The sequence below is a fragment of the Bactrocera oleae genome, chromosome 2 (genome assembly GCF_042242935.1).
Source record: "Bactrocera oleae isolate idBacOlea1 chromosome 2, idBacOlea1, whole genome shotgun sequence".
NCBI lineage: Eukaryota > Metazoa > Arthropoda > Insecta > Diptera > Tephritidae > Bactrocera > Bactrocera oleae.
This window is the reverse complement of record NC_091536.1, coordinates 22468323-22494927: the sequence shown is the minus strand read 5'-3', so window position 1 is coordinate 22494927 and position 26605 is coordinate 22468323. Positions and strand designations below refer to the sequence as shown.

The 26605-nt window shown below is 32.2% G+C and overlaps 1 protein-coding gene across 4 annotated transcripts; it reads right to left on the bottom strand.

Annotated features, from left to right (window-relative positions):
- Nucleotides 1–11265: 11265 nt before the first annotated feature.
- Nucleotides 11266–26576, bottom strand: dpr9 (defective proboscis extension response 9). Of its 4 annotated transcripts, XM_036377583.2 has the most exons (9): nt 26338–26576; nt 26057–26220; nt 25474–25991; nt 19530–20290; nt 18850–19331; nt 17772–17994; nt 17456–17583; nt 16794–16962; nt 11266–16287 (listed from the first exon to the last, which is right to left on the bottom strand). In XM_036377583.2, the coding sequence occupies exons 4-9, from the start codon at nt 19906–19908 to the stop codon at nt 15800–15802; spliced, it is 1869 nt and encodes a 622-aa protein (XP_036233476.2). In that variant the 5' UTR covers nt 19909–20290; nt 25474–25991; nt 26057–26220; nt 26338–26576; the 3' UTR covers nt 11266–15799. The 4 variants fall into 4 exon arrangements, with proteins under 4 accessions (XP_036233476.2, XP_014094990.2, XP_014094992.2 ...); XM_014239515.3 differs by lacking the exons at nt 25474–25991; nt 26057–26220; XM_014239517.3 differs by lacking the exons at nt 25474–25991; nt 26057–26220; nt 26338–26576 and adding an exon at nt 20406–20600.
- Nucleotides 26577–26605: the final 29 nt, after the last annotated feature.

Below are 26605 nucleotides of genomic sequence, written 5' to 3'. Positions count from 1 at the left end.
GGAAAACGGTTTGTTTTTTCTTTCTAGCGGCGTTGTTTGATTTCAAGAACCTGCAAGTCAAAATACGGCTATTTAGTGATGAAAAAACGATTTTTTATAAGGATCTTGATTTTGATCGGTCTCTTTGAAAGGCAGCAGACACTGAAGCATATGACCCGATCTTAACAAATTGTTCGGAGATTGCAGCATTGGCTTGGACTGTAATAATGTATGCCAAACTTCGTCGAGGTATCTTCTCAAATAAAAACGTTTAATAATTTTCGCTGTACACCAGAGAAATTCAAAATCGTCTCTTATCAAGCGTTTTTCAACCACAAAAGCTTCTTTCTTGAAAGAAAAACCTAGAACGATAAAATGTTAGCTGAAGAGCATGGACAGGTATTTAAATATCCGAATACGCGGGGATGTTTCGGAAATGCAGGAGAAAAAATTGAATAAATCAGTTGCAAACATTGAATTGTACAAACTTGTGGTTTGAGTCGAAAATAACCAAGCCACAATGCTGTAACGCGATAGAAAGAAAGAAAATGTCTGAAGTTAACATGCACAATATTGCTAGGAAATACCTACTACTAAGATATAGTCCACGTTAGAAGTTGCTTAACACAAGATAAGTTATAAATTACATCATTTAAGCAATTTTCACATTTGACATGATAGCGTCATGAATGTAAGTGTTGCATTTGCATATTTATGTAGTACATATGTAGGTAGATATAAATACGTTGAATATACCATAATGTAATCATGTTTACACGCAAGTAGAAGATTTTTGTTAATTTAAGCTCACTTACGAATTACAAGTCAACAAAGTTGGTTGAATTGCAACATTATTTTCCATGTATGTTGTTGACACTGTGCGTACTTATTCTGCACTTAGAAACCAAGCTCACGGCTTGATGAAGCTATTACCAAAATGTGCAGTAGGCCGTAATTATATCGAATATTTTCTGTAGTACTAGTCACTCCTCGTCCTACTACATTCAGTTGTTGTGGTTCACTCACCAGCGATGCCAAATACATGAACAATACTCTACACTTCATTTCGCTTTCGCCACTGTTTATTCTTACAGTATATGTAAGTAGGCACATAGCAATAGCACATCAGTAAACCGACCCACTCAGTATGAAACACCAATTAAGGAACTCTTGTCTACTGGTGACGTCGCTTTTCGTATACAGCGACTTGTTTCCACTTTTTGCATATTATACTCATGTGTTGGAAGTACCACTTATGTACTCCGGGTATCACTCTTATTATACTCATTCATAAGGGCTTCAAACTATGACATCATATTTACACTTAAGGTAACACATAACGTAAAATGTCAATGTGTACACAGAAACCCATATAACATTTTATAACTATTTGTGGCTGTTTATGTCTTTTAAAAGTAGTTCTATATTATTGCAATATATATGTCGCACTCCAAATACGAGACGTACGAAAAGTAGGTACTGCTTCATTGTTACAAAATTTTGTTTTAAACAACGAGTTTTAGTATTATGTATGACTCATATTACAACGCAAAGTCTAACTTTATCAATTATGTGAACTTAAGACTTGAATTAAAATATAATTGTATATAGAAGACTCTCTATCTTAAATCAATTGTATGGCGCAGAAAGAACAATTTTTCAACCAAAAGAAGTAGCGCAGCAATCATCTAATTATCAGAAGTTAGCAGTTTGTTGCACTTTTTAAGTATATTATTACATTTCCACTTTACTCAACTTACAAATTTTACATTGGAAAAAATTTAAAAGAAACATTTCCAAGTAAATTATAGTAATATGCAGCAGGTTTTATACATCAGCAGACGTTCTTCGACTCGCGTTTATAATAAGTCAAGCCGTTTTTCTAACTGGGATATATTGAAGTTGTATTCCAACTACTATATAACATACATGTATGTACATATACACATACACACTCCGCAGTTGGTTTTAGATTATGTTACTTCACGTTTCTAAATATAAGCTTCAGTGTCGATGTTACGTCTCCTTCAGTTGGCTTATGCTATGAAACATTGTAGACAGTTGAAACTCGTAAAACGTAAGACAGTTTTAATAAATAAATAAATATAAGACAACTGTAGATTTTAAAATTTATCTACTACGCGCTTTCTTAAATGGCTTATATTGAACACATATTTTGCTATTTATCCGAATGATGAATTTCTAACACAATTTCCCGATAACTCTTATATTTTTATAATAGCCATCCTAATAGTAATCAAAGTTCGCAGCACGATCTTATTGTATTCGTTCATTTGTGATGTAATGAGCAACGGTATCATGCGGGCATATCTAACATAGACAGTTTAGCAAAGTTGCTATACCATTTTCTATATGAAAAAATACCTGCAAATCGTTTCAATAATATTTCTTAAAATTTTATTGTTAAAAAACCGTTTCATTGATTTTCACTATATTTCGCATCTATTTTAAGCTATGACACCTGCAATGATCACGATAAAAATTAATATTATTAATATTAAGGTTACTAAGTTTACAAATATGTTTTTCGCTTAATTTATTTAAAATAAGATACACATAATATTGTATTATTAGCGCCGCATTACATTCAAACCTGCAATGGGTCTCAGGACACAGTGATATCCCTGGCAACTGTGTAGCAGATGAACTAGCCAGAACAAGCACCACCCTACAACTAGATTTCGGTAAACAGGTGGACATAGGCTCTGGCTACTTAAAGATATTTAATCGAAAAACATGTCATAAAAATAGCAGAGTCTCAGTGGAATCAGTCCTTACTTGCTCAACAAGCAGGCAAACGTAAGAACCCTAGTAGGAGAACTAACAGGCCAATGTCTAACAGGCAGATATGCAAATAGACTTGAAACGCCTTATAACGACTATTGTAGAAGCTGTCAGGAGGTTGATGGGCCTCCTAAAGGCCTAGGTGTGTCGAAAGACAGCCACTCTACTTATATACATTCAAATGTCTGCATTTCCAACTGAACTAATCGAAGCTAATTAAATATATATTATAAAGTTAAGTAAACATAACTTCGTATTAAGAAACTTTTTAAAAGGGAATCAACCATACTAAAATTTAACGGTACGGATGTTCTGAATGCAACTAACCACTTAATCCAATAAGCGTCTCTAGCTTATTGTTAATCTTGCATGCACAATAAACAAACGTCACCCGCATCTTTGGAAATTTTTGGAGTAAATTTTTCGAAGTTTTCCGTGCCGTGTTGTAATTATTCTTTTTAAAGTTTTGTTTTAATTTTAAGAAAATAAAATTAGTAACATTATTAAAAGTATTCATTAAAATACGATATATTGTATAATAAGCTATAATTTTTTTGGTATGCACACCAAATACTTTTATGGTTAACATACAAGTCCTCGACTTATTAACGCTTCCAACGCCACATTTAACTGCTTTAAATATATATATTTACACACTTGTACATACATATTTACATATATAAGGCTTTACCCAATTGCAGCCTGACAGTGTGTAGTAACAGTCTGTTCAACTATAAACACATACCTTCTCGCATCTAGCCATGCATATATACTAGGTATTTATAACAGCAAAATGTGGAAAGAACGTTTTAATTATGTATACCTTTCGCGAATTTTCACTTTGTTTTTACTTAATTCAACTCGCAGTTGCACTTGACACAATTAAGCGAAACGTACTAGATATGTATGTATGTACATGAGAAGCGCTCTGATGTGATTTGATGCAAGATATGCTTTTTATTATACACGGCACATCCATTATACCACCAATTCATGACGAGCTGTGATACTGAATACCACTGCTTCAAACCAACCAAAGCCTAAAGAACCACGGACTCGTATGAATATACATATATATGTATGTACATATGTACTATATTCACGGAACGAAGATATATGTATGTATATATGAAGAACTAACACTCCGCCTTTATATAATGGTAGAGCTGTGAAGTTAGTAACAAACAAACTCATATTGCCTCTAACTTGAATTGATGCGAAGCTAGTTGGAGGACGGGTGCTAAACATATATGGTATATACTACCTCCCAAATTAAAGTACTGATCACCGCAGGATGCTGAAGTGGTCAATTGGTAATTATGGTCATTCAATTGAACCAGGACAAATAGAGCCTACTATGTCAATAAAACTGGTGACTACCATATTTTAAGAATCGAAATATTAAAGAATTAATCCTTAAGAATATACACATCCAATTATAGCAAATCATAATATTGTACTACAAGCTATAGCCTATGCATATGTACATATTTATGTACGTAAATGCGTTAGATAATTCACATCTCTACATCATTCTTAGGAGAAATCGATGACATGGCTGGTATACCATAAACAAACCCTTATTTGGCTCTCAGTTTGATTATATTTTGTTTGTACTCAGCTTAACATCTACTTATCCTGTAGGACTCCCTTTCACACTAAAAATAATCATTAAAAGCTAGAATGATGATTATGTGGCAACATATTATCGACATCTATTTGTTTTAGTGGTCAGAAAAGGAAATGACAAGGCTAAACCCTACAAAAAAAAACAATGAAATAATGAAGTTTTTTTTGATTTGCCTTTAGGAACCATAAATCGCCACAGCTCTTACATATAATTAACTTAATGAAACAAACGTTCAATTTGGGAAATATGCACTTAATTGCTTTAGTTTCATGAAAAAACAAGAAAAAAAAGTTAACTTCGCTTACACCGAAGCTATAATACCCTTCACAAATACAAAAGGTTTCTTAGAAGAACTTGATTCCGATTTTTCAGTTTGTATGGCAGCTATATGCTATAGTGGTCCGATATCGAACATTCCGACAAATGAGCAACTTCTTGATGAGAAACGATCATATACTAAATTTAAGATCGATATCTCAAAAACTGTGAGACTAGTTCTCATAAATTCAGATGGACAGTTGGACAGAGAGACGGACATGGCTAAATCAGCTCAGCTCATCATGATGATCATTAACGTATATTTTTTATAAGGTCTCCGACGTTTCCTTCTGGCTGTTCTTCTTCGTGGCAAACTTAATATACCCTGTTCAGGGTATAAATATATTTTTAGCGAAGCTTATTCGTAAGCTGAGTACGTGAAAAGTAATGGTATATATATATTTTTTTTTAAATTGCAAATTTAATAAAAGATTATTAAGCGTGTTGATTTTTAGAATTGCATTATTATTAAAAGCAACTGTTCAATATTAATAAATGTTCACTTCGAACTGTCTTTGCTTTATTATTAAGGCTATGCCTAGAGGATTATACAATAGAAATTTGTTGTGAAGATGATGGGTATCATTATACGTAAAAGTGTACGCTTGGAATTAGTTAAAAAACACTCACGAACTATATTTATTTAATTTGTGTGTACGTATATGTATATTGAAATATTCTTAGATTTTTTCCAGCTGAAAGTAATTTATTTGGAGTTTTAAAATTTTCATTTCTGTGTCCGTAAAAGAAGTGAAAAATATTCGTATTGCTTCCTCTAAATCAACAATCAATGATTTGACAATAAACCCTTTCTAACTTCGTCCCATTCCAAAACTTTTACATTTACAGCGCTTATGTTTATAACAAATGTTTACCAATATATTTCGACATTTGTTCGTTTAGCCTGTAGGCCAAAGCGTTGGGTAGCGTGTGCGTGTGCCATTTTATTCTTGAACCGCTTAAATGAAAGCGCTATTTTAGAAGTGCCAATTGACGAATAGCTTCAAACGACCCTAAATCATACGATGTTCACAATTATGTTAACATTTCGGACGAAAGATATAATAAACAGGTAAGAAAGTGCTAAATTCGGGTGTAACCAAACATTTTATACTCTCGGTATTTCAGACTTCAATGTCTGGGAAATGCTTTCAGATGTTGGCCAAACTATACCAATATTGCGTAAGAATTGAACATGTTTTATTACTCAAAAAAAACCGAATGGATTATCATATTTGGTACCTAATTTCATTATATTATTGGTCATAGACGCACTTAGTTTCATTTCTACATTTTGCTTGTCCAAAATATTAATACTAAAGTCAAGCTAATACTCTAATGTGATATACTTGTATATGAAATACACTCAATCAAAGGGGATAAATTCAATATATGGGGTATATAAGGATTCCAGATCGTCGGAAATAAGTATATTAGGGATACAAGGTTTACGTTAAAGTGCTAATTTACACACTGACCAATATATTAAGTATAGAGCAAGCTGGAATAACAAAAATTATTATATGTAGTACATGGAAGCTAGAGTAATTCTTGGACTGATTTCAAACATTTTCGACTTTAAATTATAGTAAATCCAATATTATACGACCCGATTTTATCAAGTTGTTGCGATTTCATGTGCTAAGTACAAAAACTTTTTATACTCACGCCACATGTTGCACAGTAATAATTGTGGTTTGTAACACATAAGACTAATAAAGATTAATATGAAGTGGTTGTGACTATTATCACATAAGTATACATGAACGCTCAAATTATGGTGTTATTTCTTTATTTATTTAATTTTTGATTTATTCCACAGATTAAAAATAATTTTTTGCAACGTTTTCAGTACATTTCACTTTTTTTCATCTCCAAGTATAATGTTTTAGTTTACACTAATACATACTTCCCAAATCACACACTCAAAACCAGGACTTTTATAAACCATCAGGACTGGTCGAGTAATGTTACCATATATAAGGTTGTCAAATATCCGCTTTTTTGTCTTTTGAATTTTTCGAGTTAGACCGGCATATGGCATCTCGTGACATCGCCCAGGAGATGGGAGTTAGTCACCAAACCATTTTGAACCATCTGCAGAAGGCTGGATACAAAAAAAAGTTTGATGTTTGGGTGCCGCATAATTTGACGCAAAAAAACCTTCTGGACCGAATCAACGCCTGCGATATGCTGCTGAAACGGAACAAACTCGTCCCATTCTTGAAGCGGATGGTGACTGGCGACGAAAAATGGATCACATACGACAATATCAAGCGAAAACGGTCGTGGTCGAAGGCCGGTGAATCGTCCCAAACAGTGGCCAAGCCGGGATTGACTGCCAGGAAGGTTTTGCTGTGTGTTTGGTGGGATTGGAAGGGAATCATCCACTATGAGCTGCTCCCATATGGCCAGACGCTTAATTCTACCATCTACTGCGAACAACTGGACCGCTTGAAGCAGGCGATCGACCAGAATCGTCCAGAATTGGCCAACAGAAAGGGTGTAGTGTTCCACCAGGACAACGCCAGACCACACACTTCGTTGATGACTCGTCAGAAGCTACGGGAGCTCGCATGCGAGGTTTTAACGCATCCACCATATAGCCCGGACGTAGCGCCAAGTGATTACCACCTGTTCCTGTCCATAGCGAATGCCCTTGGTGGTGTGAAGTTGAACTCAAAAGAGGCTTGTGAAAAGTGGCTGTCCGAATTCTTCGCAAATAAGGAGGGGGGTTTCTACGAGGAAGGTATACAAGCTTATATAAGCTCTTAGCTCTGTGTTTTGTTCGTCAATATACTTTTTCTAAAAGTTGCATGTACATTGTTAAAAAATTTACGGCTTAAAATAAAAGTCAAATACCGAGGATGCCTTTTTATTATAATTTTTGTTTCATGGAGAATTCTTACATATTAACCGATAGTTGCGGTATAAAGTCAGCTGGACTTAGGAAAGCGATTACAGCGATTTTCGAGAATATATCAATGATGTCATCCCATAGTTAAATCTAAAGATATGCATAAGTACCAAACGATCCCATAGCACTATTATGATGAACATAGTGTTTTCTTAGTTGGGCTGAATTTAAGCCAAAACAAGAAAGGATGGGCGAAGTTCGCGACTTTTTTACTCTCGAAATTTACGAGAATCAAAGCGGAACTACTTGTGTAAAGTTTAAAATTTATGATCAGATAAAAACTTAGAACTTCTTTACTTATGTACAATAATTAAGTATGTGTATAGTATGTTCTCAACACCTGAAAATATTTCTCTACCTTTAATACTAGCCAATTGCGTAAGTTTAAGTTGCTATAAAAACTTAAGAGACTTTTTCTTACGTCGCGGACTTGGAGAAACTTGGAAAAACTAGGAGATGAAATGTTATTATTTCGAAAAGAATTCTCAATAAAATTTACTACTGGGGGTTTCAAATTTAGGTCACCATGTCGTATTAAAATTTTTTTTAGCGAGCATTGCTGATATAGATAGTTAGTACTTCAGTTATATAAACCACTCAGATGTGAATAATTATTATCATTATAACAATTGGGTAATTTTAAATATAGATCCATTCACATTCTTAGTTATAATTTATAAATAAACAGTGTTGCAATCTGGCTTTGTCAAATCGTAAACGATCTATGAATTTACACCGAACTCATTATGATTTCTTCTGCCGGAAATGCACAATGTTAAAAACCCATTTATTTCTGTTAGCAATTATATCGAAGCACCTAATACACAGAGCCGTTAGCATTTAATGCATCACAATGTCTAAGAATTGTATTCAATATTCTTATATTTCTTATTAGTATATACCTCGTTTAATGCAATAATCGAATTCTCTCCGTAGCTCAATATTTCTATGATGTGAACCTTAAACTATACTAACATTTGTTGTAATTAGTAAAGTTTTGACCAATGCACTTGAACAAAGTTTCAGTTTCATCTTCAACAGCTTTAGCAGTCAATTATATTTTTATTGATAAAGTTTGCCCTTGTTAAACCAGCTTGACTATAGATGAGAAAAAAGAATTGTCTGTCTTTCCTGCCGTTTATGTATAAGATAAATATGTGTAACGATCACACACATATGTATGTATCATTGAAATCAGAAAGCCACATAATACTTTTAACATGTACCACGAAAACTTAGCTATCACGAAAATGATAAGCAGAAATTACTGTTGAGAAATTAGAATACAAAAAGCTAGAAAATTAAAAATATAGAGTTTGTAATGATTAAATACTTGGACAGATGTATGTATGTATAATATAGTTCAACAAGTTAAATTGGCTACAAACATAACACCTAACAGAGGCAGTGTCCAGGCTGATTTCATTTCTTTTGTTGTCCCTCTCTGCTAAGATAGGATATTAACGTAATACTTAATACTTAAATTCTTACTCAGCGTGTTTCCCAACTCAAAGTTTTAGTAAGTCAATTAATTTTTTTATAGAAACATCTTAAAAACAAGAAAAATCGTTAACTTCGGTTGCACCGAAGCTATAATACCCTTCACCAATACAAGGCTACTTACAAGAACTTGATTGCGATCGTTCAAATTGTATAGCAGCTATATGATATAGTGATCTGATCTGAACAGAGCGAAGAATACATTGTTGCGTTAAACAACAACTCGTGTCAAATTTCGTAAAGATATTATGTCCAATAAAAAAGTTTCCTATACAACCACTTGATTCCGATTATACAATTTGTATGGCAGCTATATGCTCTAGTGGTCCAATATCGGCCGTTCCGACAAATGAGCAGGTTCTTGGTGAGAAAAAGTTAGATGCAGAATTTCATGGCTAAATCAACTCAGCTCATCACGCTGAACATTTATGTATATATTTTATAGGGTCTCCGACGTTTCCTTCTGGGTGTTACAAACTTCGTTGCAAACTTAATACACCCTGTTCAGGGTATAATAAGCTCTTGGCAAATGCAGCTGTTACGCGAGTCGCTCATATCTCTTTAAGATATATATGAACTGAGATTGTCATTACCTCATTTGATTTGTGTCAAAACGAAAAAAATATACGCAATAATTTCTTTTTTAGATAATAATTAAATAGTTTAGCTTTTATTTAACATTTTTAAATTAGTACATAATAATTATGCATTTATTTCAATTAAATTAATACATAAATTCACACTCATATGCATATTTTAATACTTGTATTAAATTTGTTGGACATTCAATATAAAATACTGCGCTAAATTTTAATTTCGAAAAAAAAATCAAAAACCAGACAATACAAGAGGCACAAAAGATATCAGGAAAATACTGTTTCCATATAATATATATATCACAAAATATTATATATTAAAGATTCATTTAATGTTTCTTTTAACTAAGTTAGTTTTGCGAAAACATAAAATACGAGAATTCATAAAATTTATTTAATTAAACATTTTGCAGCTTTTTTACTGTATTTTCTTATGAAACTGATGAGTTCTAATCATAGCGTTCATTTAACTTCCCATTGTTTACCATATATGACTACGAGTTTCGGTTTTATCTCACTTTAACTAATGGTAGTTTTTTATTTGTTTCAAGAATTTATGTGATTTGTTTATATAACTTTATTTTTATTAATAGCTTTTTTAATTTTAACATTCAACTTTGTTTTTTGTAACGCGCCATTTTCTTTTTATTTTCAGCTCATTCAGTATATTACTTGTAGATTTATTTATTATATTACCTATGGTATATGGTATATCTTTCTGATGGGCGAATGCTTAAATTTCAAAAATAAAAGGAATAACAGTGATTAATTTATTTTATGTGTCTTTGGTTTATTTTTATTTTTTCTCTTTGTAATGCAGTCCACGCGATAAATTTGAACAAACAACTTCATACATAATATACATATATATATATATATATACATATATATGTATAACAGCATGTGCGAGATAAATTAACTTAAGCTTACTCCTTCTCTCGGTAGGCTACACTCACAAATGTACCTTGAGAACACTTTGCTTTAATCTAATTGGTTTTATTATATTTAACTTATGGGTGTGAATGACTGGTAGTTTAATGACTGTAACATTATTTAATACATATTTATTTACATATACCTACATTAATTTTTTAAGGTACCTTATTCCAAATGTACAAAGAGCTGAAATTAGTACTTTATTCAACTATGTATGTACTTATATGTCTATATGTACATATTTACATGTACATATGTATATAAGTAATTCATAGTTAAAATAATATAACGTTACGCACTTTGCGAAACCAATGAACCGCTCGCGGAACTGTTTTTCAGACGTTGCACTGACAATTAGTTCTACAGGCATTTGCTGTTTCCCATTATCCGTAAATAGTGTATAGCCAAAAATAACCGAACTCTTTTAATATAGAAAAAAAATGCACCTTATATTATCTTTGAAATAGGTTACACTAGACTTAGGTGACCACATTTGTCTCGGCTAAATCCATTTTCCATATTATAATTCACTGAAAATCGCGACTTATAATAGGTGAGAGAGCAACACAATTTTATTCAACTCATTCTTCAATTTCAAAGCCCGTTTGGCCGGTACGAATGGTCAGCTAACATATGCATATAATAATACAACGTTTCGACCGATCAACCAGCGCATGCGCATGAATTTTTTACGTAAATTTTAGAAATATTGTTCAGCACCTTAGTTACGGCTGCTTGAATGGCAGGTGCATCATTATAAAATGCTCCTTACATATTGATTTTCAGTTTTGGAAAGGGAAATAGTCTCATAGTGATAGATCAGGCGAACCCGGAGGATGGTTGATGAGAGCAATCCGTTTTTCCATCAAAAACTTGACACCCAAAAGTCTTCATTTAATGCATGTGAAAGAAAACGTGCAGAGAGCTTTCTTATATCCAAATGTTCAGTTAAAATTCTCCAAATAGTTCTCCAAAACAATTTCACGCACTTTTTCACGAATTTAGCACAATTAGCAGAACAATCTTGCCTTTGGTCGTCATTTAAATCCTCACAACCATTTTGAATTCATGTAAACCACGTAAAAACTTGAGTACCAGTCATACAATCAACTTTTTCCATCAATTCGTATGTCTAGACAATTTTTTTTTTTTTAAGTTTAACACAAAACTTTATATTTGCTCTTTGTAAAAATTGAACAATTGCACCCTTCTTTTATTAAAATGGCTGTAACTTAAACATCTGTCATCCGATTTAGAAATTAGGTGCGTTTGATGGATGGGTGTATATTTGTAATGCTGCAAATTAAATATAAAGTTCGGTTACTTTCGGACACAACTTGTATTTGCAGACTTTTTGTGTGTATGTTTTTCATCACTATGAAATTGATTGTACATAATTAACTTAAAATTTAAGGGTTTTCAAATTCATTGGCGAAATTTATGTAAAACAAGAACAAACTTAACATGAAATATGTGAAATTATATTTGGACCTACATATATTATACATATGTTTGCATATAACCGAAAGCTAATTAAAAAAATGCGTAAATAGTTAAAAGCTTAGAGTGATTTTTAATTCTATGATATTGTATGAGTTTTAATATAATATAATAATATTACATATTTTAACTCTGAAGCATACATATGTACATGTGAATGTATAGCTATTAATGTATGTATATTTATCTTTATATCGAACAATAACCGCCGATATTGCGACAAATGGATGGTATTTTTTACGATTCGATGGCACCGTTTTTCGAAACTCCACAATAATTGAAACCCCTTACCCATTTTTCATAAAAGCATAAATATATGTGCCTAAGACATTTTATGTGATTTATTAAGGTGAGCGTTTAGTTATAAATGAATAATTCTGAGTGAATTACGTTGAAATCCAAATGAATGACAATGAAGATTTAGTCGTTGCTGAATCTGGGAGAGAAAACTTGACGCAAATGTCACAAAATAAATATCTGAATACTTTTTGCAACTCAAATTAAGGCCGATAATACGGTTCTCAACCCATCTGCGTTTTGGTTGAAGTTTTCAAATTCGGTATTGTCGATATCGATTGTCAAAAAAAAATTTCGGTTGAAGTGTTGTCAAACTGCAACTTTTTTATGATACTACGGTTTTCAATTCTGTGTCAGTAGTTAAATATGGGTAAAAAAACAAACTATTTTATTCAGAATTTTAATTTTTGAACTCATGGAGTGAAATTCCGAAGCTGGATGCAGCAAGCTACAATTTAGAAACAGTAAAAATCAAATGAAGGGACCGTGGGAAGCGTTTCGAACATAAATAGTCGTTACAATCTTCTACTCCTAGGAATATACTTTTTTGAGTAAAATTCATTTTTTTAAGTGTCTTATTCCTCTTTAGTCATTTATGTGCCACTACGCACAAATGTGGTTTTCATAATATTTAAAAGCAGATTTTGTAACAACCATAAATATCGCAGATTGTTTCAGACCTAAGTTAAAATCATTTAAAAATGCATTCTTAATAACTAACGGCAGCAAGAAAACAGAGTTTGTGGTAATCTTCCTTCATTTTACTTAGTAAAAAACAAAATTAATCCTCATTTTAACGAAAAAAACTTATGAATCTGCAACAGACTTTATTTTAAAGCTTTGGCTTACTTAGTGTTAGGAAGTTCCAATGGATTTGGGTCATCACGAAGGTTTTTTCTTATGCGCAGCACATCATTGCAATATAAGTCAAAATGTCCACTTTAATAATTATTAACCTTTTCATGTGCAATAACTAAAATAAATTGTTTTAATTTTTCGTTTAAAAATTTTAAATTGTTTAATTCTTAGTCAAATCTTCTATATGTATATTTCTATATTTTTATGTTGCAAACACCAATGAAACTTCGACTGAAAACAGTTGTATTGTAGTTCGTAGTACTAATAACACAGTTGAGTTGCTCTGAAGTTGAACTGCTTCATTTTTAATTCAACTGGGTGGAGTTCAAAACCGTAATGGGGTATAATTCTAACATATTTCATTCAATTTCATTAAACACAAAATTTCCTGAAAAATTTTAATTGTTTGCCTAAATCAGTTTGGCGGTTATGGCTCGATATGTATATAAATCTTTAACTGCTTTAATTTTTGATAAAACTTTTATAGGTTCTGGCAATCAGTCATATTTTTTTCTCTTTTTAATAATGTTAATTCATTTTCTTTTTATTTTTTAAACGTTTTCAGAGCAGTACTCTGCAGACAAAAGAAATAATGCAAATAGAAGCACTAATCCAGATGGATGTACTCTGAACTTGTCTTGACTACAATATAGAACTTACAGTGAAATATCAAACTAGACGGGTATTATTTAAAATATTTAAACAAAAATCAACAGTGGTTAATTTATTATAAATTCTAGTGATTTTCGACTAATATTGATGTTATATACATACAAGTATGTGAAATTAGACATTTCTATGAAATAAATTGCGTTAGGGAAAAATAGCGAAGAACCATTAAAATCCCGTAATATATGTATATATATACAGATACATAGTTTAAGAAAAATATAAAAGTTAAACATATAATATCAAAATATTCAAATATAAGTGATTTTATAATCTCGAAATTAGACAATTCTCACACGCAAATTTATATATAATTTAATTATAAAACGATTTTTTAATGACAAAAGAACACTCGTGTAATTATTTGTGTTTGTGGTTCATACTAATTACAAAGTAATTACACACATGTTATTCAACTGTCGTCGAAAAGCGTTTCTTTGTTGTTACTAACTGCATGGATTTTATACATATACATATGTACTTATGTTTTAAGCCAAGCTAGGAAATACTCTCAATCCGGTGAAAACTAATTTTATCTGCAAAAACTGTTAATTGTTGAAACAATTCTTTAAAGTTGCCTATATCATGAAATAACTTCTTGTTAGTATTTTTAAAATACACTTGGAGGTACAAGGGCTTCGATAATTCGACGAAAATTGTCACGCAAATATTTCTGAATCCCAGTATAATATATGAAGAATGAAAATATACAATTCGATTTAACTATTATAATATATCATATGCCAGTAAAAATATAATAAAATTAAATGTAATGTTGAATAATGTCGTTACAACAGCGATTATAAATTTATAATTTAAGAATAAAAAAGTACTGTCATATTGGTAATTGCATTGCGCGTTAGGTACATTTGGAATGAGAATACGTACTGTATGATCTGTTGCCGTATAGAAAAACCTTCGGTGAAGCAACCGGTTTTATTCGGTCTAACAAGTTAATTTACCAAGACGGTAAATTATTTTATATCTCATACACTTCTACGCTATTATATAACTATGGAACATGCTTAAACAAATAGAGAGCATATGTGTAATTTTGTTTCAATTATCTATTCCAGAGATTGATTAACTGTAGAATGTACCGTTTATAAAATCAATTTTTTGATTAGAATTTAAAAATATAATAGAAAAAATAAGCATCTACCGATTATAAAAACGGTAAACGGACTTTAAAAATTGTTAATAATAACTAAAAATAAAAAAAATAAAAAAATATTTTAAAGCAAATTAGTATGTTACTTAGGCAAATATATATTTGGTGTACCAAGCAAATTTGAGCTTTCTCTTAACGATAATTGTATATGTTTACTTAGCATACAATAATTATGTTTACTTTTTTAGTTTATAATTTTTTCTAACTTTATTAGTTCATAGTTTTTAGCAATTTAGAATTTTTTTCTTTCATAATCTATCTTGAAACAATATCTGTTCGCTTAATTTTTTTATCCGTTTTTTTTTCTTTTTGGATTTCATTATTGTTTATTGTATTATATAATTTTTATTTACAATATTTCTTATAAGTAACTTTACAAATACCCAAATTCACCTAATACTTTTGTTCGATTACAAAAAAGTCCAGTTTCGCTTTTAGTTCGAAACCCAACAGAAGTAAATACTCAAAATATACAATACACATAATACAAAAAAATGCGATGGATATTATTATCATTATAAAACTCACGTTAGTTAAGTTTAGTACGGATTGTTTGAGCTTGCTTTGCCCTCTCGCTCGTTAACATGGCTAGGACCAGTAAAAGGCATTAAATCGAAACGCACTCACCTGATGTCTGGTTCGAATATAGGTCTGTTAAACAATATACAGTTATGTACATCGTTAAAGTGTTTCATCGACTTAAAAATAGTAGTATTATAAAATAAATTTCGTAAGTTGACCTCTCCATTACGGCTATGGTTTTCTGTTTTCGACTTTTGTAGCTGTAAATTGTTTTTAAGTTGTATATCGTTGAAGTAGCAGCCGCAGGTATTAAACATTCCAAATTTTCTTCGTTTAACTTGCTTTCCAAGCATCTCGGTTGCCAGCAACACGAGTATGTTTAGAAGCCACGCAACCAGATGCTTCAAATGCTTGCTATCTTGATCCCAACTGCTGCCAATGTTTGCATATACCACTTGACATATGCTAAGGTGCATAAGTACATTGACAGGTACACTAGGAGATAACGACTTTGGGACATTCGAAGATATACTGGTCCCGCGCGCTGCATTGCTGCTGGGAACTCCCCTGGAAACGGAATGAGAAACACCTATTTAATTTACATCTTTTTTCTGTCCTTTAACACCATCACAAAATGAAATAATGACAAGTAAATATATGTACATATATGTATATGATTAGCTCCCAAAATATGTTAACATTATTATTATCTTTAAATAAATAATAATCGCTGAAATAGCCATTTAAAATATTGAAGGAATTAGAGCTGCCTACGCTGCCATATAAAGTGCTGTTATAAACTCTGCGAACTAATACTTCTTGAAAGTATGTTGAACGCAACGACGTCCTAAAGCATAAAGATACATTCCACTAAACTTAACTTACTAAAATAAATAACTTTTGAAGTACTTGGTAACTTACAACCAATTCATGTGTGCTCATGAAAAAGGGAGAAATCTTATCTAATATTTTATGACTTGTTGTGAATATGTTTATGCTACACGCTTACATGTTTATTTGAGATTTTTTTAATTTTCAATTCATTAATATTATTAAAGTACGTTGCCATATATGCACATCAATATTTATACTTACCATTCAGCACATGAACCGTTACGCTTTTAGGTTTTGCATTTGATGGATTGCACTGATAGTGTCCGGAATCTGAAGGCCGAGCAGATTTTATAAGCAGAAAAGAAGTAGTAGTTTCTCCTTTATTTGTTACTACCGAGACACCACCACGAGGAGAGTCGTAGTTGATAATCTGGAATTAATAATTGTAATATTGCATTTAAGTGCGTATTCAAGTTCTTCAGCCAGACGCCATAAATAAATAACTACTATAATACCTATTTATAAGAGAAAAGGCTTTGGAGTACCCCTAGTGGATTGCAAAAAACGGCAACGGTGCGAAATGTCACAATCAGTATTTTTATTACTCTGTAAATGGAAACCTTGAAATGCTCGAAGGGGAAGGGCAAAGAACTCAAAAATCTTCTTTTAAAAATAGTGGAATGTACCGCTAATATTAGCTGCCTTCGATTCGCCAAGCGTTACTCTACAGCGAATCGAACAAACAAAACCAGCAGCACTTGTGGTGCAACCCTGCGCTAACATGTCTTCTAACGCATGTATAATAGTGCTATGATACTGCGTTAGCAAAGTGTTAATTTATTTATTTATATATCAGCAGTTTATTTTATACAAGGACATGTCATTTATATACATAGTGATGTATATAGTATACATTTACTTACAGCGTTGTTATGATTCCAAAATATGTACGCAGGAGGTTCAGGAGAATTCAATATTACACAAGTCAGATTTATTGTAGAACCGCTCTCTATATAAAGATCCGGCGCGCCAATGATTTCCGTAGAAGGTTCTGAAAATGCAAATTTAAAAAAGCATTGCACATAAAAAGTGAAACATTATTTTAAAACTGGATTTAGCTTATAAATCAAATAACAAATTCTGAATGTTTCCATAGCTACAATACTTTTAAAAATATTTTTATACATTTCGATATGTACGATTATATTATATTTGCATATGTATTAGTCTTTTACTCACCAACAACATTCAAGTGAATATAATGGCTCATATGTGGCGTGGTCGATACTTGGCACTCATATATACCGGAATCTCGATGTTGAGGATACTTAATTTGCAAAATCCAGTCTTCGGTTTGTGGCTGATGAATAGCACGAAAGCGCTGATCCGATGTGTATGTATACCGTCCAACAGTTAGTAGATGGATGTCTCGATGCCGCACCCAAGAAACTTGCAAGAGCATCTGAAATAAGATTTTTGTTTGAAGTCGCAGACTAAATAAAAGTATCCACTAATTACTTATTAAATTAAATTTTTTTTTTTAATTTACTACTCCGATGCATTTCGGTTAAAATTTTAAAAATCGTTATTATCGATAACCACTCAATCCGTAAACAAAATCCGTAACAAAGACTTAGCAGAGGTGTAACCACTCCCACTCCCCATATAACTATTAAAGGTGCGATAACTCATTAAGTAAATATGACAATTAATTTCATATTCCAGATGGGACGAAACTGCTTCATATGAGCCGGAATCAAAATGAGACAATAGGCGCAGCGCCAACCTTTAGGTGAAATCGCATATATGAAAGTGTTTACCTTACAGTATACAAATCAAATATCAATGAAATTATCGGAATAAAACATTGCACATATAGAGCACTTAAGATATGACATCTCGAAATCGGACCATAACTAAAATCGGAGCAGATACCGAACATGTGGACTATGCTGACTGACTGGACTTATGATGACATTTTACCGAAAATTGCGGTCACTCTGCAAGATATAACAATGAAACTTAGAGTATGTCTTTTCCTGGTGCTAAAATCGGATCAATGCTTTCCATAGCTCCCATATACTTAATATAAAATATCAGATTGACCTTATACCATATACCATATGTGTACCGGTCAATATGTGATTTACCTAAATGAAACTCATAGAGCATCTTTTTTTAAGAATAAATATACAGACTTTCCGCAAATGGTTCAAAAATGGTAGAATGCACTCTCACTTTCCATTTGTGGTAAGAAGTAGACGTTGGACTGAATAAATATTTTAATGCAATCACTGATCAGATCAATGAAACTCACCGTTTTATTTCCTAGATTTTTCACACGACAATTTAAATATGCCGTTTTTCCGAGGAGTGCTGTTATATTTTTCGATGCAGCTTTGTCAAAGTATGGGCCATTACGATTATCTTCTGTTACTTCAATCACATTACGATTGCCGATGGATGTCCCCGAATAATGTGCGGTACTGTTCTTCTGCACACCGCCATAATATACCGAATTGCTCACTGTACTAAATACTCCTACAGTTACGAAAGCGGTACTTGAAGTGACGATCGGTGACAGTGTGACATAATTGGACTTATTACGTATATCAGCCGCTGCTAGTGAAACATTGACAACAGGGCTACCGTTGCTCGCATTGTTCCTAGATCTAATGGTGTTGTCATCGCTAATGCTATCAAAGTTACCATTGGCATCGATCCCGCTTGCCGTAGGCATGTTACTATTCAGGTTGTTGGAATTTTTTTGTTTAACTGAGTCCCGTTGTGATGCTAAAACTACAGATTAATTTAGTACAAAATATTATAATATATGTTTCGATGTTTTTTTTAAATTACTAAGATCTAACTAACTTTTTAAATAAAATAAAATTACTTATATAATCACTTATCACTTACATATTATATATATTTTAAATAATTTATTAAACTAAGATCAGAACTTTATTAAATTTGAAAAAGTATATTGGAACTTACCAGTGCTTTCCGATATTACAACAGCCATCATAACAGCAAACAATAACATTATCGTATGTATTGAATCTGTCATTATGCTGTAATTAACGCCCAATCTCCAGAAAGTCAGTCTATGTTTCGGTGTTAGCCCCTTCGCTTCACCAAGACTGCTAACAGTCATATTTGCCGATTTCCTGGTAACACAATTCCACTTTTGTAGCCTCCGGCAATACTTGTAAATAGTACATGTTCCCAATCTTTCATTCAAGGTCAACTGCATTCGATTTTGCCTGCTATACCCTTTATCATTTAACAATTTACCGAATACACGCCGTTGAAATTGTTGAATATGTTGAGAACGTTGTATCTTTGGGACAGTTGGAGAAGTTGTAGAGCTCATGGTTTATTTATATGTATATGGTATATGTTACTCTTCTGGGTGTTAGATTTGAATACAGATCTATTTACTTTTTAAGTTTATTTAGTCGCTTTGGGGGGGAGTGGCCAGTGTGGCTTTTTTGAGTCGAACAGCTGTTAAAACAGCTCCTTAACATTACAAAGTGCATATCTATTTTGAGTGGAACAAGTAAGCATGCGAAGGGAAAATCTTTTGATTTTTTGGATCACTTAAAATTTCCGTTTGGTAATGTGTTTATTTCGCTCACTGTAAAGTAGGATTATTGACCATAAAATAATCTGCAAGTACTCGTGATATTTGGTATTCTACCATTTTGTGTCATTATTATTCGTAGTAAATGCTTGATTGTCATTTAAATCTGTAACTGAGGTAAAAAAAATTGTGTATAAGTTACAATAATAATAAAATCTCGTTATTCCCATTTTTCAAGCCCATAGGACTATTTTAATATATTATATTTGCTTTAAATTTGATTATACTTGTAATCTTGAACTGGAAGTACCATTGCGCCATAATTCTAACACGGACGTTACACGATCAAGAAATTGCTATCAAGCTGAATGCACTCAGACTTTTCGAACGTGAACGTTGTCTCAATATCAATATTTCCTATTCAAGGTTTGAGGCAACCTGACGATCAAGTTATAAGAGCTGATCACATCGTTTTGCAAACAAATGCCAAGGAAATTGTCGGGAATATGAATATTTCGTTTTATTAATGGATTGATATCAATATATAAATATTATATTATATATCAATCGTTCAAATATATCGATGAAATTAAAATGTCTGTGTTTCTCGAGTAGCTTATAGGGCAAAGCAAGTAAAGTTGAAAAAAACTAGATTTTGAATATTTCGTTATATTAATGGATTGATATCAAAATATAAATATATCAATCAATTTTCGCTGAAATTAAAATTTCTGTGTTTCTCGAATAGCGTATAGTGCAAAACAAGTAATGTTAATAACTAAGGTAAGGGCTAAATTCGGGTATAATCAAACATTTCAAGCATCAAAGCCGGGAAAATTCTTTCATGTATTGGCAAAACTTTATATCAAACTAAAGAAAGTATTGCCGTGATTTCATCCATTTAAGGAAAGAGGATACACTGGTATAAGAAAGAGATTTCATTAAGATTTCTTACATATTAACCGATAGATGCAGTATAAAATGAACCGGAGGTTCAAAAATATTTATGTTAGGTATATGGAGGCTAAGAGAAGTGTTGATTTGCTTTTACCCATTTTCGGCACAAATTATGGTTCGATTTCGACAACCCACACCCACTTTTAAAATATTTTTAGCCCACAGGTACAGTTTTTTGTTTAATTTGCGGTTTATTTATGGCGCTTTAAGGGTTTTCGTTTAATGGCGTTTTATGGGCATGACAATGGACCGATTCCGTCCATCTGCAATATCAACCTCCCTTGGGTGGCAAGAAAGATTTGCACCAAGTTTTATCAGGATATCTCAATATTTACTCAAGTTATCGCTTGCACGGGTAGACTGTCTCTAGGAATTCAACACTTCGCATCATCCTGATCATTTATATATATATATAAGTCCATATCTATCTTGATTAGTTTTAGGTAATACAAGCAACCGTTTGGTGAACAAAACTATTATACTCTGTAGAGACATGTTGCAAGAGTATAAAAAAAGCAACAAAATCTGGATTTTGAATATATCCTAAATACCACGAGATTGCTTTTTTTGACTCATCTCTTCCTTCCTATTCCTTCTTTCTATTATATTATTAGTTTCATGCAAAACTTTCAAGAATTTTAAGCGTTTTTCATGACGACAGTATCTTGAAACTAGTATTGATTATCAACTTCCTCGCAGCCTACGTCACGGCTGTCAATTTAAATCAATTTTGACAATTAGTTTGTGTGATTAACTTGAAAGTAAGTTCTCGAACGTGTAACTGTAGCGGAAGGTGCAGATGATAAACTACATTAAAAAAAGGAAATATTCAACAAAATATCCCACCCTTACGATTTGGATGGAGAAGGAAGGCAATCTTTGTCTCTTAGTAAATAGCTCGTATTTCAATTAATATTGTAATATAAATATAAATATGTTTGTACCACGCTTTAAAAAAATAAGACAAGCTGATTAACTGATTGCTTTTGAAAAATTAGCCCAACTAGTATTTAGTCATTAACAACTTGTGTTAATTGAAAAAATTCAAAATAACTCTCTTTTCGATAACCAAAAAAAAACTTGTACAATTTGCATAAATTGACATTTTAACACTCTTGAGTGAACATTAATACAGTATTATAATCCCAAAATTCGTTATCACGATGGATCGATAAGCGTAGCTTGTTTCGAACAGTTTGAGGGTGGACTTTTGCAATTTTAGCTTCCTCCAACTCCTTGACGTTAGCGACAGCGCATATTTTGAGGTGTTCCTTGACACTTTACTTTCAGCCTGGGACGTAGAAATGTTTTTGAGCGTTCCACTAGCTTCAAGTCTTCCAAGTACCAGTCTTTTTAAATTCAATAATAATGTATGCAATAGTATGTGGTTTTTTGAAAATATTGCCTATTTCGCGAGTAATTTTGTTCTCCTGCCAATATTTAACTACCTGAGCTTTTATTAATTCACCATTTTTTCTGCAAAAACTACAACCGCACAGAATTAATTACTTACCGAAAAATAAATTTTAACCATACTCAAAAACATTTAAAAGATTGCCAATATATGGTAAGTATACAAGTTTTTTTTTGGCTGCTCAAAAGTGAGATATTTTAATGATGTTAAATGAAATGAAATGAAAATGATTTAATGTAAATTTTTTTATAAAAATACATAAGATTCTCGTATTGTTACGCTTGGTTGCAGTTTAAAAGTTGAAATAGTATAAGAGAAAAGTCCCTTCAAAGTCAAAGCATCGTCCTTTTTTTTTTTGATCCTTTAAAATTGCGAAGATAAATCAACTTGAGAACTTTGCACTTTCTCCTCTATTGTTCGGCTTTTACCAGACTCGGAAATATTTCGATAGACACACCTTCGGCGAACCTACCGTAGTGGCCGGGTTTGATGGTTAATAACTCCTTAACAAATTTATGGTAAGCTCAAAACGCTTAGTCGATCTATGAGGATCAGGTGTTCCAATTTTAGGAGCTTTTGGGTATTCAAGTCTACTAAACATAGTGATTTTTATACAATTACTTTTAAAGGTGCTACAAACCACTGTTACTACCGAAAAACTAAAATTTGACGAATTCTAACCAGTAGAGAGCATCAGACCAACCAAAAACTATTGCAAGAATATCGTCATTACTTGTTTAAAATGTATTTGATTTTAATATGCATGTAAGACATGTAAAGGCACTTAAGAGCTTACAAGTTATGGTCAATAATGAGTACTTAAACCTAATTGTGAATCTATTCCGACAATTTTTTTAATAATCATGACTACTTCTCTTTTGTCTGTGTTATATAAAAGCTTAAGACTTCATGCGATAGTTCTAAGTTTTCAAATTGTTGCCATTTAAATAAAAATGCTGCAAAATCGCAACGAATGCTTGCCGAGGCATATGGTGAAAGATCGTTGCAACGGCTCAAAATATAATGATAATGATGTGAAAAATGAATAACGTGGAAGAACACCAAAAAAGTTTGTAGACGCCGAGCTGCAAGCAATATTGGATGAAGATGATACTTTGAGTCAAAAGCAAATGGCAGCCACGTTAAATGTTGCACAACAAACTATTTCAGAGCATTTGGAAGCTATGGGAAAGATGCAAAAGTGTAGAAAATGGGTGCCACATGTATTGAATGAAAAACAAATGGAAAACCGAAAAAACACTTCTTTCAAAGACAGGAAAGAAAATCAGTTTTGCATCGAATGGTCACTGGCGATGAAAAATGGAAAACGGAAAAAATCATGGGTTAATCCGGGACAATTATAAACATCGACTGCAAAAACAGATCGATTCGGTAAGAAGGAAATGCTCTGTATTTGGTGGGATCAGAAGGGTGTGGTATATCATGCGTTGCTAAAACCTGGTGAAACTGTTAATACTAAACGCTACAGACAACAAATTTTCAATTTGAACCATGCATTGCTCGGAAAACGACCAAAATGTGCCAGAAGACACGGCAAAGTAATTTTGTTACACGACAATGCACTTGCACACAAAGCAAAATCGATTCAGGATACAAACAAAGTATTTGGCTGGGAGCTGCTACGCCACCCGCCGTATTCACCGTAGACATGGTCCGTTTACTATTTGTTTTCAGCGGTGGAACACGCGTTCGCTGAGCAGCACTCGATTCCTACGCAGAAGTCGAAAATTAAGTGTCTGATTGGTTTGTTTCAAAAGACGAACATTTCTATCTCTGGTCCTCTGGCAAAAAGCTGGTCAAAATGTGTAAAAAGCAATGGTGTATAATTTTAATAATTTTTTTTTACTTAGTTATTTAGAAAATGTTGCCAATATATCTCTTCTCTTGCGAAGGAGTAGACTTTAAATCACTACAAGAATTAACAGAGTTTTAATATTTATAAAACTTTCTTCGCGCTAGTGCATTCACATTAAGCATGTACATACATACATATACATATGTGTACATACTAGAAAGCACAGACAATTAAGTAAAAAAAAAAAGCCAGCTAAACTTCTATTTGCACTTAATATACTTTGTACGCATACATCCATAGGTACTTTAATCTACCAATACATTACATACATGTTTATTTACCGTACAAATATTCATTTACATACAAGTATGTTTGCCTACATGTACGCATTAAGTTAATTAAGCGAACGCTGCGCACATATGATGCGCCTTAAAAAAGTTGTAATACATAAAGACTACAAAGTTTTGATGTTTGGTATAAATTAAAACATATCCACACCTTAAGTTCATATTTTGAAATGAAAATTAATTTGTTGAAATGTTTGCACAACGGATGCTACTATGTGTCAATTTGAATGTATGCGGGATAATCGTTGAAGTTAAATCGATTACTTCGCATTCAGAAAATTAGTGTGAAGAGTGAAATTTTACGAGTGCGTTGGAAACTAAAAGATTGTTTTTAACTAATTTAAAAATAATACTTAAGTAACTTAGATATATGTCAGCACATACGCATACATATACATATGCTTTGAAAACAGTTAAATGAAAAAAATCGTACATATCGTCAACTAAAATTTAAAAAAAAAACGTATAATCAAAAAAGCGAAATTTATTTTTATTTTTAATTACCATTCACAATAACATATTATAATGCATACGTATAAGTAAAAAGTTTTAAACTTATGAGATAAAACTAAGTTATAAGCAACATTCAAAATAATATATCTTTAATTGCATGGTTTTCCATTGTTCATTTTTTATTTCTCCTGTAAACACGTGAAAAGTGATGTTACCTTATTTTATATTTTTATATTTTATATTTTAGGTGACGATATACATATCTATACATTTTCATGCTACATACATACATATATATGTACATACATATATAAATTTTATATGATTTGCCGACGGTTTAAATTGATCACAATAAACACATTTTTTACGTTAATATGAGTACTAAGTTATTAATTAATGACTCGCTTAAATTATCGTTTAGTTTTTGTCTTTCGTTTCAAACTTTAACCAAATGCGTAAATTGAAAAAATTAGAGTGATTATCGCATTGATTTCACTTTTTTTCTCTTTCAGATAGAATGAGAAACCATTATAACATAGACATCATTATATTAGAATTTAGTTCAACGGAAATTCGACTATCTTTCACCCACAGTAATTTTTAAATATTATATTTGTGATGCGTATATTTATTTTGGTATCCTAAGTATGTTTTTTTTCGATTTTTTTATTTTATGTATTGTATGTATGTACGAACAAGTAAAATTTTCTTCTGTACTCGCTGAATCACTGAGGACGGAGAGAAAGAAATACGAAAACGAATGAACCGTCCTTGACTCATGTAAATATCTCGGCACTTGGCACAACCACTTCACAATTTTATTCTCCTTCGCATGTGGAGGAGAGGACTGGATACGGGGTGTGGCGGAAGCTTTAACTAGTACCAACTGAAAATGGAGGCATAAAGCACAATTTCACATATTCTTTCTGAATTATTTATTAACATTCTTACTTATACAGTTTTTGTAATAAGTCGCACTTTTTCATTTCCTTAAAAAATATTCAAAATTTTTCGCTGTACATCCACTCTTGCAAAAGTAATTTATTATTATTCCTAACCGATCACGGAGTCTCTCCTGTTATTTTCAAATATATGTATAAGCACATATAGGGAATCTAGGCGTTTGCAATGTACAAATATATTTTAGTGGGAATATTTTTAGTACCGATAGTAATTTTCATTTAGTGCAAAATAAAGTGAATAAAGTAACCAACACAGACACAAACACTTACACTAAACATTATGGCAGCAATTATAATATTACTCCATAAATTTTAATTCCGAAACCGCCGTTTTGGTCGTTTTCCTCGATAGAACGTCTTTACAACTCGATTGCACAGAGAGCACTGCCGAAAGGGATGAAAAAAGTGCCGACTTTGTGGCTCACAAACGTGAATTTGCTAAAGCCGATGCGTTCACATGTATTATCGTACAGTTTCGTGTTGTAGAAAATTGAGAATTGAGAGAGCATAACCCTCATAAATATGTACATTCCAGTTA